The 12,625-nt window shown below is 39.9% G+C and overlaps 1 protein-coding gene across 1 annotated transcript in view; it reads left to right on the top strand.

Annotated features, from left to right (window-relative positions):
- PHEX (phosphate regulating endopeptidase X-linked) overlaps window positions 1-12,625 on the top strand; it is a 140,944-nt gene that overhangs the window by 101,753 nt on the left and 26,566 nt on the right. Inside the window, exon 15 of the mRNA XM_060770102.2 lies at window positions 8,124-8,182. Coding sequence (XP_060626085.2) covers window positions 8,124-8,182 — 59 coding nt within the window. The remainder of the gene's footprint in view (window positions 1-8,123; window positions 8,183-12,625) is intronic.

Below are 12,625 nucleotides of genomic sequence, written 5' to 3'. Positions count from 1 at the left end.
GGCCAGCATTGTCCATAGACACCCCCAAGGTCATGTGGCCGGCATGACCGCATGGAGCGCAGTTATAGCCATATAGACCATTATAGCCCAGGCGAAAAAATCCCTCGAAATGGTCGATAGCTTGGGAGCTCATGGAACGCGGCTGGTGACCCAAGCAGAGTTCCCAGGGCCGCTGCCGCTCCCAAAAACCACACCGAGGCAGGCTCAAGCGCGGCGGAAACCCCAACCGCCTAGCGCTCCCGCCCAGAGCGCCAAAAGGCGCTCACACTGCGCGTGCCCCGCAAACACCGCTGGGGGACCAGGGGCATCTCTAGCCCTCAGGAGCCTGGAACCGTTGGCAGAAAAAGCCGCCCAAGTGGGAGCCCCAACGAACTGGCGGCTGGGGGTGGGCCCGCCACCTCACCCGCGCCATCCCAGTAACCGTGCACGCGCACATAAGGAGCTCCGCGAGCGGGCCACGAGGCCAGGAGGCCAAAAAACCTCTCCGCCCTCGCCAGGCCCTCCACCCAGCACCGCGCTGGTTGTGGCTACGGCCAGGAAAGCTGGGCCCACTGTGATCTCCTGGGCCACGGGAGCACGAGGCCAAGGGCCTCGCTGCCCCCGTAGGCCCAACTTACCGACCTGGAACGTGCGACTGTCCTCGTAGACGTCAGGAGGAGACTGGAGGAAGGCTAGTCTTCTCCAGGCTCCTCCCACCCAAAGTAGTTCCAGCCGGAACTACTTTGGGTTAGATATTCTTCCTTGGGCGGAGGAGACAAAGCCTTTTCTCCTCTCCAGCCTTGCTTGGATCAGATAAAAGGGATTTTTGCTGAGGAACTATAAATCCCAGCAACTACAACACCCAAATGTCAAGATCCATTTCCCCCAAATTCCACCATTTTTCAAATTTGGGCGTATTGAGTATTCATGCCAAGTTTGGTCCAGATCCATAGTCATTTGGGTTCTCAGTGCTTTCCGGATGTAGGTGAACTACATCTCCCATAAATCACTGTCAACTCCTCCCAAACTCCTCCAGTATTTTCTGTTGGGTATGGGAGTTCTATGTGCCAAGTTTGGTCCAGGTCTGTAATTCGTGGGGGATCTCAGTGGTCTGTAGAAGTCAGAGCTGAATTGGTTGAAGGTACCGCAAATCCCATCATCAATTATCCATACTCCCCTAAACATTATTTTTTTGTGATTAATCACTATGCTTTAATTATGTTCAATTTGTAACAATGAAAATACATCCTGCATATTAGATATTTGCATTACAATTCATAAGAGTAGCAAAATTATTTATGAAGTAGCAGCGAAAATATGGTTGGGGGTCACCACAACACAAGGAACTTTATTTGGGGGTCACTGCATTAGAAAGGTTGAGAACCACTGCTCTAGAGTGATCCTGCTGTGTTAGAGGCATGAAAAGCTAGATTTGATTTGGCCCAATCTGCTGTCCATACGGCCAACAGGGCTACTGCTTCCTTGCTATCAGTAAGCAGCTTTCTCCCAGAGGCTTGCTGGCAATACCACATTTCTGGTGAGGTCACATTGAGTGCCAACACAATATATCTATAGACAATCTAGCACTTCCCAATAATAGTGAGCCTCAGAGAACATTGAGCATTTTAGATAAACTTAGATAACTGCTTCAAACAACAAATACAAAAGGGAAACTTAGTAATTTTAGAACCAGGATTTAACATTTTTTTCATTTCCCCCTGACCATTTTATCATTTATAACTGCTTGTACATTTCACACATGTAAGAGCTAAAATAACCAAATAATAACTTGGCAGCGCTTATTTAAAATGAGTGAATGAAAGATAGCATGAGCATTTAAGGTTTTCCATTTTATACTCTTGAATCATTTGACCATTATGGCAATATTGACAAAATTGGATTTAAAGATAGAGTCGTGTTAGCCTGCATCAATATGCAAAGGATTTTAGAACAGCTTTGATACTGAGAGAAATAAATTGGTAGCATGTGCTTTCATAGGTTGCATCTACTCCATCGTCTGCAGTCTATTTGCATCTGATGAAGTAGACTTAGGGTTCATATACATTGTAGAGTAAATGCAGTTTGACGCCACTGTAATTTTCATGGTCCAGTGTTATGGAATCCTTGGATCTGTAGTTTGGTGGGACACCCTTTCTGGCAGAGAAGACTAAAGTCTACAACTCTCATGATTCCATAATAATGAAACATGGCAATCAAAGTAGTATCAAACTGCAATATTTCTACAGTGTAGATGAGCTCTTTATCTTACCAACTTCTTGCTGTTAAACCCATTTTCTTGGCAATTAACATAATTTTGTAATAGAAAAAGACAATATGTTTAAATAACAACAACAAGACGATCTGTAATTATACACATACCCAGATGGCTGCCTTTTAATGTTTTTCTTAAAAAAATAAGGATGCTTTGTGGAGCAGCATCAACTCCAGTCACGCACCATGACAGCCCAAGTTTTGACATCAGATCTGTTTACCATTGTCTCAATTGGTTTTTCTCCCTTTTTCTTCATTACCTAAGGCTTTTCTTATAGGTTTTGCCCTAGCTGAACCAATGATCAGACACTTAGGGTAGGAATGCAGAGCTGTATGGGGAATGGCCCATAAGTGTACCCTGCCACACGTCAGCTCATGCTGCCTGACATTGCATATAGTGGAGGACACCATCAACAATGGAAGCAATGTTTAATCAACTTTTTGTACATTGAATAGGGAAGGATTTCATCATTTATTTTGCCTCAGGCAGTACATTGGTTTGACCTAGTCATTAGATACAAGATCTGCCTGAGATATTGGTACATTTCACATTACATGCCCATCTAAAGCAAGGTCATAAGCAAAGATGGCCTCTTTGTCACTACTGATGAATGTCAGGTAATTGTCCATACTGGGTGCAAAATGAGCAATTTGTGGCTGCTTCACCTATAATTTTTCAGTGTAAGGAAAGACTTCTTAGGACCTCTTCACATGGCCAAAAGGGGCTGTGCTGTTTCAGCAGCTTTTGCCAGCAAAGGGAAGGCACGCAGAGTAGCTTGTGTTAACCCGCGTGCCCTCCATCCTCCCCCCCCCTTATCACATGGAGGGCAGGAAAGGGTGCTTTGACACTCTTTCCATCCCCTCCATCAGATGGCAGAAAGGGTGGCAATATATAGCAATACATTGTCCCACTGTCTTTTCTACCATCCTACAGGCTTTTTATCTCTAAAATGTGGGTAGCTCCATCAGAGTTACCCAAAACACACATACTTTCCTGTAGTTGAGAGGAAGTGCCTTTTTTTGGGGGGGGGGGGGAGTGGGCAGGGCCTTCCATGTATCATCTGTCACCAGACAGGCCCGATCAAAAGACCTCCTTAAAGGTGACAAAATGGGGCTAAAAAGCCCCATGTGAAGAGGTCTTTAAACTGAGTCACTTAGGCTTGAGCAACTCTTTGTGAAGTTATATCAAATGCATTGTTTGGTTTGCACAGCTTTCCAGATACCAGTCCTCTTGAGATGACAAATACACCCACCACTCATTTTCTTGTGGGATTGTTTGCCCAAAGGCTGAGTGAATCTGGTAGGAATTCCTAGAACATGCACTGTAGTTTAGTTCCTTGTGGAAACAGTTGGAGAAATGAGTGTATTTTGCCTGCCATGACTCTGCTACCGAGGAAGGATGATTTGGCTCATATAATGGGAATGAGCCCTCACCCCTCTATAAATTTTTAAAGGTATGGAAATAAATCCAGCTCATTGAATGAAGTAAAATGTAGAAATGAATTACAGTATTTTGATTTTTTAAGAAAAGTTGGTGTGCACTTTTGAGTCATTTCCAATTTATGGAAACCCCAAGGCAAATCTACCATGGGTTTTTTTCTGAGAAGGAAAGGGTCACCTGGTGGGTTTCTGTGGCCAAGTGAAAAATTAAACCCTAGTCTGCAGAGTCATAGCTGAACACACAATTACTACAATAGTTCCCATTCATAAAATCTCTACCAAGCCTATCTAGAACTTTTGAAAAGATAAAATGACAAGCAACAAAAAGGAGGGGTAGAAAGTGTTTGCTTGTTTATTTAACAGTACAAAACATTATAAACCTTGCTCACCAATAAACATTTAGAAGAACTGACAATTTAACATATGCAAATACTTTAACCATTAACCATTTGAATTGATTGCTAAGAAAGGACTGGAGGCCAGCTTCAATGATTTCATGTTAAGTCTCATAGTACTTTTCTTGTTAGAATCTAAGCAGAAAAAAAGCTTTGAGACAGCAGAAGGACATAGGAATAAAGAGATGATGTCAAAGGTGGAGACCATGCTAGAGACTTCAAATGTGCAGTGGCATTTTAAATTCCCAATAAAAGTGCCCAATGTCTCAAAAGTGTCCTGACAGGTCATTGCAAAAGTCATTCAGTACTGTCCTGTGTAAAAAAAAACAAACCCTCTTTGTAAGCAGCTGGTCTGCTGCATTTCAAATTAGTTTATTTGGCTGCTGCCATAAATGACTCTGAAATTGGAGTGCAGTCAACCCTGCTAAATATTTTCTCCTGACTTCTCATCCTAGATGTCAGTCATCTTTTGCTTTCCATTATCTTACAAAAAAAATCTGCTGTAGAATCATAGAATCATAGAGTTGAAAGAGACCACATGGTCCATCTAGTTCAACCCCCTGCCATTCAGGAAAAGCAGAATCAAAACACCCCCATCAGAAAGCCTTTCAACAGGTTAGAAAGCCTTTTAACAAGTTGGGTGACAGAATTACACAATGTTTTATAAATGTCCTGAATAACTCTACAACCCAATAATCATTTTCTGTGAATATTTTATGATGGCTATTGAAGGTATTTATATGATGTTGTTCCTTGTTGTTTCACTTGAATAACATTCAGCTTTCCCATTCATTTAAACATGCAAAGATTAATGAATAACGAATGTACATTGCCAGTTTATAATGATTATACAAAAGCGTTAAATAACCATTGTCAAAAATCTCTCAATTAAAGGTGCTTTTACATATATATATATTTCTTTTAAAAATATTTTCTTAAAATTATGTGAAAGAGAATAAAAATATAATAAAGAAAACAACATACTATAAAATTACAATCATAACAGTAAGGATTATCCCACACATCTTACAAAAAGAAAAGAAAAGAAAAAAGAAGGATAACGAGAAAGAGTAAAATGTATTATCGAAGGCTTTCATGGCTGGAATCAATAGGTTCTTGTGGGGTTTTTTTGGGCTATAGGGCCATGTTCTAGAGACATTTCTCCTGACGTTTCACCTGCATCTATGGCAAGCATCCTCAGAGGTAGTGAGGTCTGTTGGAATTAGGACAATGGGTTTATATATCTGTGGAATGGCTGGGGTGGGGCAAAGAGCTCTTCTCTGCTGGAGCTAGGTGAGAATGTTTCAACTGACTACCTTCATTAGCATTTGAAGGCCTGGCTGAGCCTGGGAAAATATTTTGTTGAGAGGTGTTAAGATGTGCCTGGTTGTTTCCTCTCTGCTGTTTTGCTGTTGTAATTTTAGAGTTTTTTAATACTGGTAGCCAGATTTTGTTCATTTTCATGGTCTCTTCCTTTCTGTTGAAATTGTCCACATGCTTGTGGATTTCAATGGCTTCTCTGTGTAGTCTGACATGGTGGTTGTTGGAGTGGTCCAGCATTTCTGTGTTCTCAAATAATATGCTGTGTCCAGGTTGGATCATTGGGTGCTCTGCTATGGCTGACTTCTCTGGTTGAAGTAGTCTGCAGTGCCTTTCATGTTCCTTGATTCGTGTTTGGGCGCTGCGTTTGGTGGTCCCTATGTAGACTTGTCCACAGCTGCATGGTATACGGTAGACTCCTGCAGAGGTGAGAGGATCCCTCTTGTCCTTTGCTGTACGTAGCATTTGTTGGATTTTCTTGGTGGGTTTGTAGATTGTTTGTATGTTGTGTTTCCTCATCAACTTCCCTATGCGGCCAGTGGTTCCCTTGATGTATGGCAGGAACACTTTTCCTCTGGGTGGATCTTCATCTTGACTCTCGTGGCTTGTTCTTGGTCTTGCAGCTCTTCTGATGTCTGAGGTGGAGTATCCATTGGCCTGGAGAGCCCAGTTGAGGTGGTTCAGTTCATCTTGGAGGAGGTGGGGTTTGCAGATTCTTTTTGCACGGTCTGCCAAGGCTTTAATGGTGCTTCTTTTTTGACTTGGGTGATGGTTGGAGATTTTATGTAGATATCTATCTCTGTGTGTGGGTTTTCTATAGACAGTGTGTCCCCATTGTTGATCTGGTTTGCGGATAACTAGGACATCTAGCAGTCTTCCTTCATTTTCTTTTTCCATTGTGAATTGGATTTTTGGGTGGATGCTGTTAAGTTGGTCCAGGAACCTGTCTTCTCCATGGCTCCCAATGGTGAAGGTGTCATCCACATATCTGAACCATATTGTGGGCTTTTTGGTTGCTGTCTCCAGGGCTTGTTTTTCAAAGTGTTCCATGTAGAAGTTAGCTATGACACCTAGCTCTAGCAGAGAAGAGCTCTTTGCCCCACCCCAGCCATTCCACAGATATATAAACCCATTGTCCTAATTCCAACAGACCTCACTACCTCTGAGGATGCTTGCCATAGATGCAGGCAAAACGTCAGGAGAAATGTCTCTAGAACATGGCCCTATAGCCTGAAAAAACCCACAAGAACCTAGAAAGAGTAAAATTAACCTCTAACCTTTTTCACAGCAGCTATAGCCAAATCCTAAAAACCAAAGAGATGCTTCTTTCTACGATAATATGTCAGTTCCATTAATACGCATATGAAATAACATTTTGAACATTTGTTCTAGTTCAGAAAGTTAACCAAAGGTTTGCTCTCCAATATCTATCCATTAATAATTGATGATAATATTGTTATTGTCAGGGGCTTTCATGGCCATGTTCTTGAAGCATTCTCTCTTGACGTTTCACCTGCACCTGTGGCAGGCATCCACAACCTCTGAGGATTCCTGCCACAGATACAGGCAAAACATCAGGAGGGAATGCTTCTAGAACATGGCCATACAGCCTGAAAAACCTACAACAATCCAATTATTATATTGTTGTTAACCCTTTTGTTCACTGCAAACATAATTTCTAATTCCAAATAAGCGTTCTGACCTTATTCAAAAGGAAGGCAGCTTACCGAGGCATAAGTACCACAGTTGGAGCCACAATTCCTTTAATATCAGATGTTAATAAGTGAGATCTAGAAACTAGAAGTTGAATTATGAAAGACAAGTTTTTGGTCCAGTGGCTATAAAGAGCTTCTTTCCAGCTCTTTAGGTAAGTAGACCTCACAACCTCTGAGGATGCAGGCGAGACGTCAGGAGAGAATGCTTCAAGAACATGGCTATACAGCCTGAAAAACCTACAACAATCCAAGTAGACAATGGTTGGATAGGATGAAATCAAACACCCTTTGGAAGCTTTTAAACAGAGGCTGGATGGCCATCTGTCAGGGGTGATTTGAATGCAAAATTCCTGCTTCTTGGCAGGGGTGGATGGCCCCATGAGGTCTCTTCCAACTCTTTGATTCTATGATTCTATGACACCCCCCCCCCCCGACATTATTGCTGACCATGTCTCAAAGTCTTCACTGCAACTATTGTGTTAAGAAATTCATAATGAAGCCAAAACATAGCCTCGAGTTTGGTGTTGGCTGGAACCAAACTAACTGAGCTCATTGATGCTGCAAGGAGAGGTGGACAATAAAATTGTTGTTGTTGTTGTTGTTTTTGTTTTAAATCACTCAGTCAAAATATGATCATGTAATTAATATGGATGGCATTAATATACATTTATTTCAAAGATCTTTCCAAGATTATTTTGGAATTGTACCTTTAACAGTGCTCCATGAAGTCATGCTGGCCACAAGGCCTTGGAGGTGTCTATGGACAATGCTGGCTCTTCGGCTTAGAAATGGAGATGAGCACCAACCTCCAGAGTCAGACACGACTGGACTTAATGTCAGGGGAAAACCTTTACCTTTCCCTATCTTTAATAGGAAATGCAATAGGAGAAATTCCTACTTTCTTCTGTACACATTTCATTGCTGGTGGCCTAACATTTCTTCTTTTGATGTGTTTACTATTGATTAATAAACTTATATAAGCCAATTTGTTCTGTTTCAACAGGTGGTTTACTAGTCCAACTACAGTCAATGCCTTCTATAGCTCATCTACAAATCAGATCAGTGAGTACTTGCTTTTTACAACTAAATTATGTACATGAGAGTGGGGGGCACATATCACTCTTCTTTGGGATGCCTCATCCTTTTCTGAACATCAAAGTGAGATCTCACTCAGGAATCCCTAGTAAGCAAATACATCCAGTGCCAATAAGAAAAATGTTACTAGTTGTGGGCAGTTGAATACATTCTCATTGCCGCTTGGAGTTACTTCAGTGTTTGATCAAGATGTACTGGTACCATTGTCTGTCAATGTAATGAGGAATTGGAAAATGATATTTTTTAATAACAGAAAAAGCATGATTCTTTTGGGAAGTAAAATGGCTTTCCATATTTCCATGTTTCTCACAAAACAACTATGATATGACACCAAACATTTTGAAATAATTCCTGTGGTTTTTCACAACTTGGGCACTAGCCTTTGCCACCATGTTCTGAGAAGATGAGTTTTGAAGATGGGCTATAGCTACAAACATCTCATTTTTTGAAAAATAAAAATTCAAGGGCCTAAATCCAACTGCTAGTTCAACTAGAGTAAATCCATTTAATTAATATGATTTACATATGGTTGGATTTTCATTTACTAATAGTTTATATGCTTCTACTGGAACTAGCTGAAAACAGAAGACATGTCTCAAGGTGCTGAATGGATGAATGGTTTACTAATAAAAAGTCCAACATCTTTCAGTCTATATATGCTCTCAAAGGCCTTCAGGGACTTTTTAAATTTTATTTTATTTATACGTAAGTAGCTTTTCACTCACATGGGACCCAAATAACTTCAGCAATTTCTGGAGCTGAAATTCTCAGACCATTTACTGGAATAATTCATACCATTTTGTTTAGTACATGGTGTGAGATTTTAACTCCAAACATTTCTGATCATGTATTTCACACAGCCTCTGAAGAACACCTTCAAGAGCATATACAGCCCTGTGCTTACTTCCATTGTTACCTGGGAGTAAGCACTGTATGTATTTCTTCCAAATAAATATACATAAGATCAGATAGAATATCTTGTTGTAGTTATTGTTGCATAGACTAAAATGTCCATTATTCATTCTGAATGGGCCATGCTGATTGGGGAAGATAGGAATTGTAGACCAACTTGAGTGAATTTTGCCAGATTTGAGGGCACAGTATTATGGCATTATCAAAGTTCCTGAAAAGTGATTCAAAAAACCTTTGCTAAGGCATATTAGGCTATTATTATTCTTCAGAAATATCCAGGCCATATATTTAACAGATGAGATGAGGAATGAGATGATTAAAATATCTGACAACATTTAACTTGTTAATAATCAGTGATGATTGTGCCTGTCTGGAATTGAAATAGCATAATTTAGATTTGTCAAATCATTCATTTTTGCTCAGGTTCTGTAATGATTAATCGTTTCAGTTGTGGACAGATCATAGGGTTCTCTGCTTTAAACTGGATCATGTGAGTCCACACTGCCAGATCATCTGGGATAAACAGAAAACCTGGTATCAGATCCTGGGATAAAGGGCCTGCCTGGAAGGGGCCATAGTAACAGTAGTTAGAATTATATTTTGTATCACTGCTCTTTGGCTTCATTAAGAAAATAATTTCACTTTGTGATTGTTTAGTTGTTTCCTTTTTCATTTCCATAATCTCTCTCTTCAAAAAAAAAAAGCAACTGTTGCTTGTTAAAACTGGCTATGTAGATTTCTTAAAGATCACAAAAAATGCAAGGAAACAACATTATCTGTTTCTGTTAAGTTTAGTACAGATTCTTGTATATAGATTTTAAATACGAAAAGTGTTGTCTGTTCTATTAGTCATTGTTGAATTCCCAGCTCCTTTCTTTTAAGGTGTTCTTTTTCATCACAGCACGATCTGGATCCCAGAGATGCCTTTGCTTTAGCAGATTAAACAAAGCTGTACCAAAAAGTCAGGATACCTGATGTAAGATTTCACACTCAGCTGTGTCTAACAATATCAAGAGCTGTCAAACGTAACCAATCAGTCATGGAGACGCAACCAACTGGGCTTTGTATCTCTTCTACTGACCTTTTTATATCAGTAGCATTTGACCTTGGCATCTTGTTGCTTGCTAGTGTTTTAAAAAGGCTATTTTCAGGAGTTCATGTGGTATGAACTTGTCTTGTTAAAAGATGGCTTACTTTTGGGTCTACGCACCAGCATTTATTTATTTTACACATTCACACACTTCTCAGTGATTGCTTACAGTTATGTACTTATACTCTCTGAGTTAGGGATGGCTAGATGTCAGGCTGGGGACAGAAAGCCTAATTCTCATAATTGGATGTAGGTAAACATTATGACACAGGAAGGTGCAAATATACTTAGAAGGGAAACCAGGCTGCTTCCAAGAAGTTCGGTCTGGGATTTTTTTTTTATTGACTGGGTTTATGTTAATCTTACACAAGAATCCCTTCCTGTTTTTCTAACCTATACTTCTGTTTTTTGGCAGCCTAATTTAAATTTAGGAGAGGAATATTTGTTGTTGTCCTTGATGTGACTGTTAATGAATAGCATGTTAAAAACTGATTCTGCTCTTCCTTTGGTTGATTCAGAAACATGTGGAAGAGAAACTGTTCCTGCAATGTTCAGCACATAGGTTCAGGGAATGAAAACTATTTTTCTGTTTTATTGTTCAACACTAAATTCTCAAATACTTGGTTTTAAGTAGTTCTTTTTTTTTAAAAAAAAAAATCTAAGCATGTTTTCTATTCCAGATATGTTTTCAGCGTAGCAACTTTATTGCTAGTTATTACTGTAGGCTGTTGCAATTTATTGGACATAGCCTAGAGATGTTTTAGCAGAACTCAATCTACTTTCTGTACATAGCTGTCTTAGATCCACTGCAGAGCTAAAGGAGCTATCCAAAGTGCTGAAATGATTTTGGAGATAGGGCTCAGCACCCTGAATATTTCAATGTTTGGTCTAAAATTCACAGTAGATTACCACTATCCTGGCATAGAACTTACTACTGAGCATTGCACTACTAGGGATAAAATGAAAATTCTAGGCATGCTGCCTGGAATGGATTGAAGGAAGGAAGGATTAGATATAAATGTGAGAAGTAATTTATAAAATGTGAAGTATCACATAAGGATAAAACTCATTTTGCTGATATCGAATGCCATCATATTGCTTTGTATGGCCTTATTTGTTAGTAGGAGAAAACTTCCATTTGTTTTCATGTAAATTATGTTTTCTTGTTCCTGACTAATCTTTGTATTCTTGACTTTTCCAGTCTTAGATTGAATAATAGGTCATGGGGAGGGAGAGAAAAATTCAGAAGTATGAATGAGTCCTAGCATTATGTAATGCACAAAGTGAACTCCAATCTAAGTTTTCAGATATGTTTTTGCAACTCACAGATTTCATTTGTGACTGGAACTTCTAATCCAGCTATGCTGTATGGTCTTAACACTTTTGAGGACAAGGGTGAGAATGATATGAGCTTTCCATACTGTATGCCATGATATCATAATGTATTGACTGCATTACCTGGGTTGAGGAGTGACGGGGACCCAGGGTTTGCTAGTAAAACTGAATTACTGTGTTGCAAAATGATATATATGTAAAAAGTTTGTCACCAACATGAAATGTTTGGAAAGTTTTGTTACAAATGTTGCTGGATACTAAGTCCAGTATTCCTAGTTGAAAGAGCTAATGGTGGGGTATGTTTTAGAGTTGCGGTTCATCGATATCTGGAGCAGGGGTCTTCAAACTTTTTGAATGGGGGGGGGGGGGGCAGTTCACTGTCCCTCAGACTGTTGGAGGGCCGGACTATACTTTGCACAGGAATATTGTGAAACATTTGTTTTATATATTGTAAAACATTTATTTCTAATTACAAATAAATGAAATTTTGACTTCAAGCATGTTGTGGCATGGGTAACAGGTTTACTATAACAGCAGGAACCCATGAATATGTTTACTGATCAGCCTATTGGCCAAACTCTCATGACCTCTTGTCATGGGAGTTTGGCGGATAGTTTGTGGCAGCCACACAAAGTTTCTGGATGAGAACTACTACTTTCAAAGTAAGGGCCGCACAATTAAACAGAAAATAACACTTTCAGACCAGGAACAGATTTCTGTTCTACAATTTTATTATTATGTTTTATATTATTATTATTATTATTATTATTATTATTATTATTATTATACATCACTTTTTGTCTCCACAAGGAGACTGTGGGCCCTTCTAGACACCCTATATCCCAGGATCTGATCCCAGGTTTTCTGCTTTAAACTGGATTATATGAGTCTGCACTGCCAGATAATCTGGGATAAACAGAAAACCTAGGATCAGATCCTGGGATATAGGGCCTGTCTGAAAGAGAGGAGGGAGCAAGCTTGTTTTCTGCTTCCTTGGAGATTAGGATGCAGAACAATGGCTTCAAACTACAAGAGAGGAGATTCCATCTGAACATGAGGAAGAACTTTCTGAC

This window comes from Anolis sagrei, chromosome 3 (genome assembly GCF_037176765.1).
Source record: "Anolis sagrei isolate rAnoSag1 chromosome 3, rAnoSag1.mat, whole genome shotgun sequence".
Taxonomy (NCBI): domain Eukaryota; kingdom Metazoa; phylum Chordata; class Lepidosauria; order Squamata; family Dactyloidae; genus Anolis; species Anolis sagrei.
The sequence above is the reverse complement of the archived record's forward strand: the minus strand, read 5'-3'. Positions and strand labels throughout refer to the sequence as shown.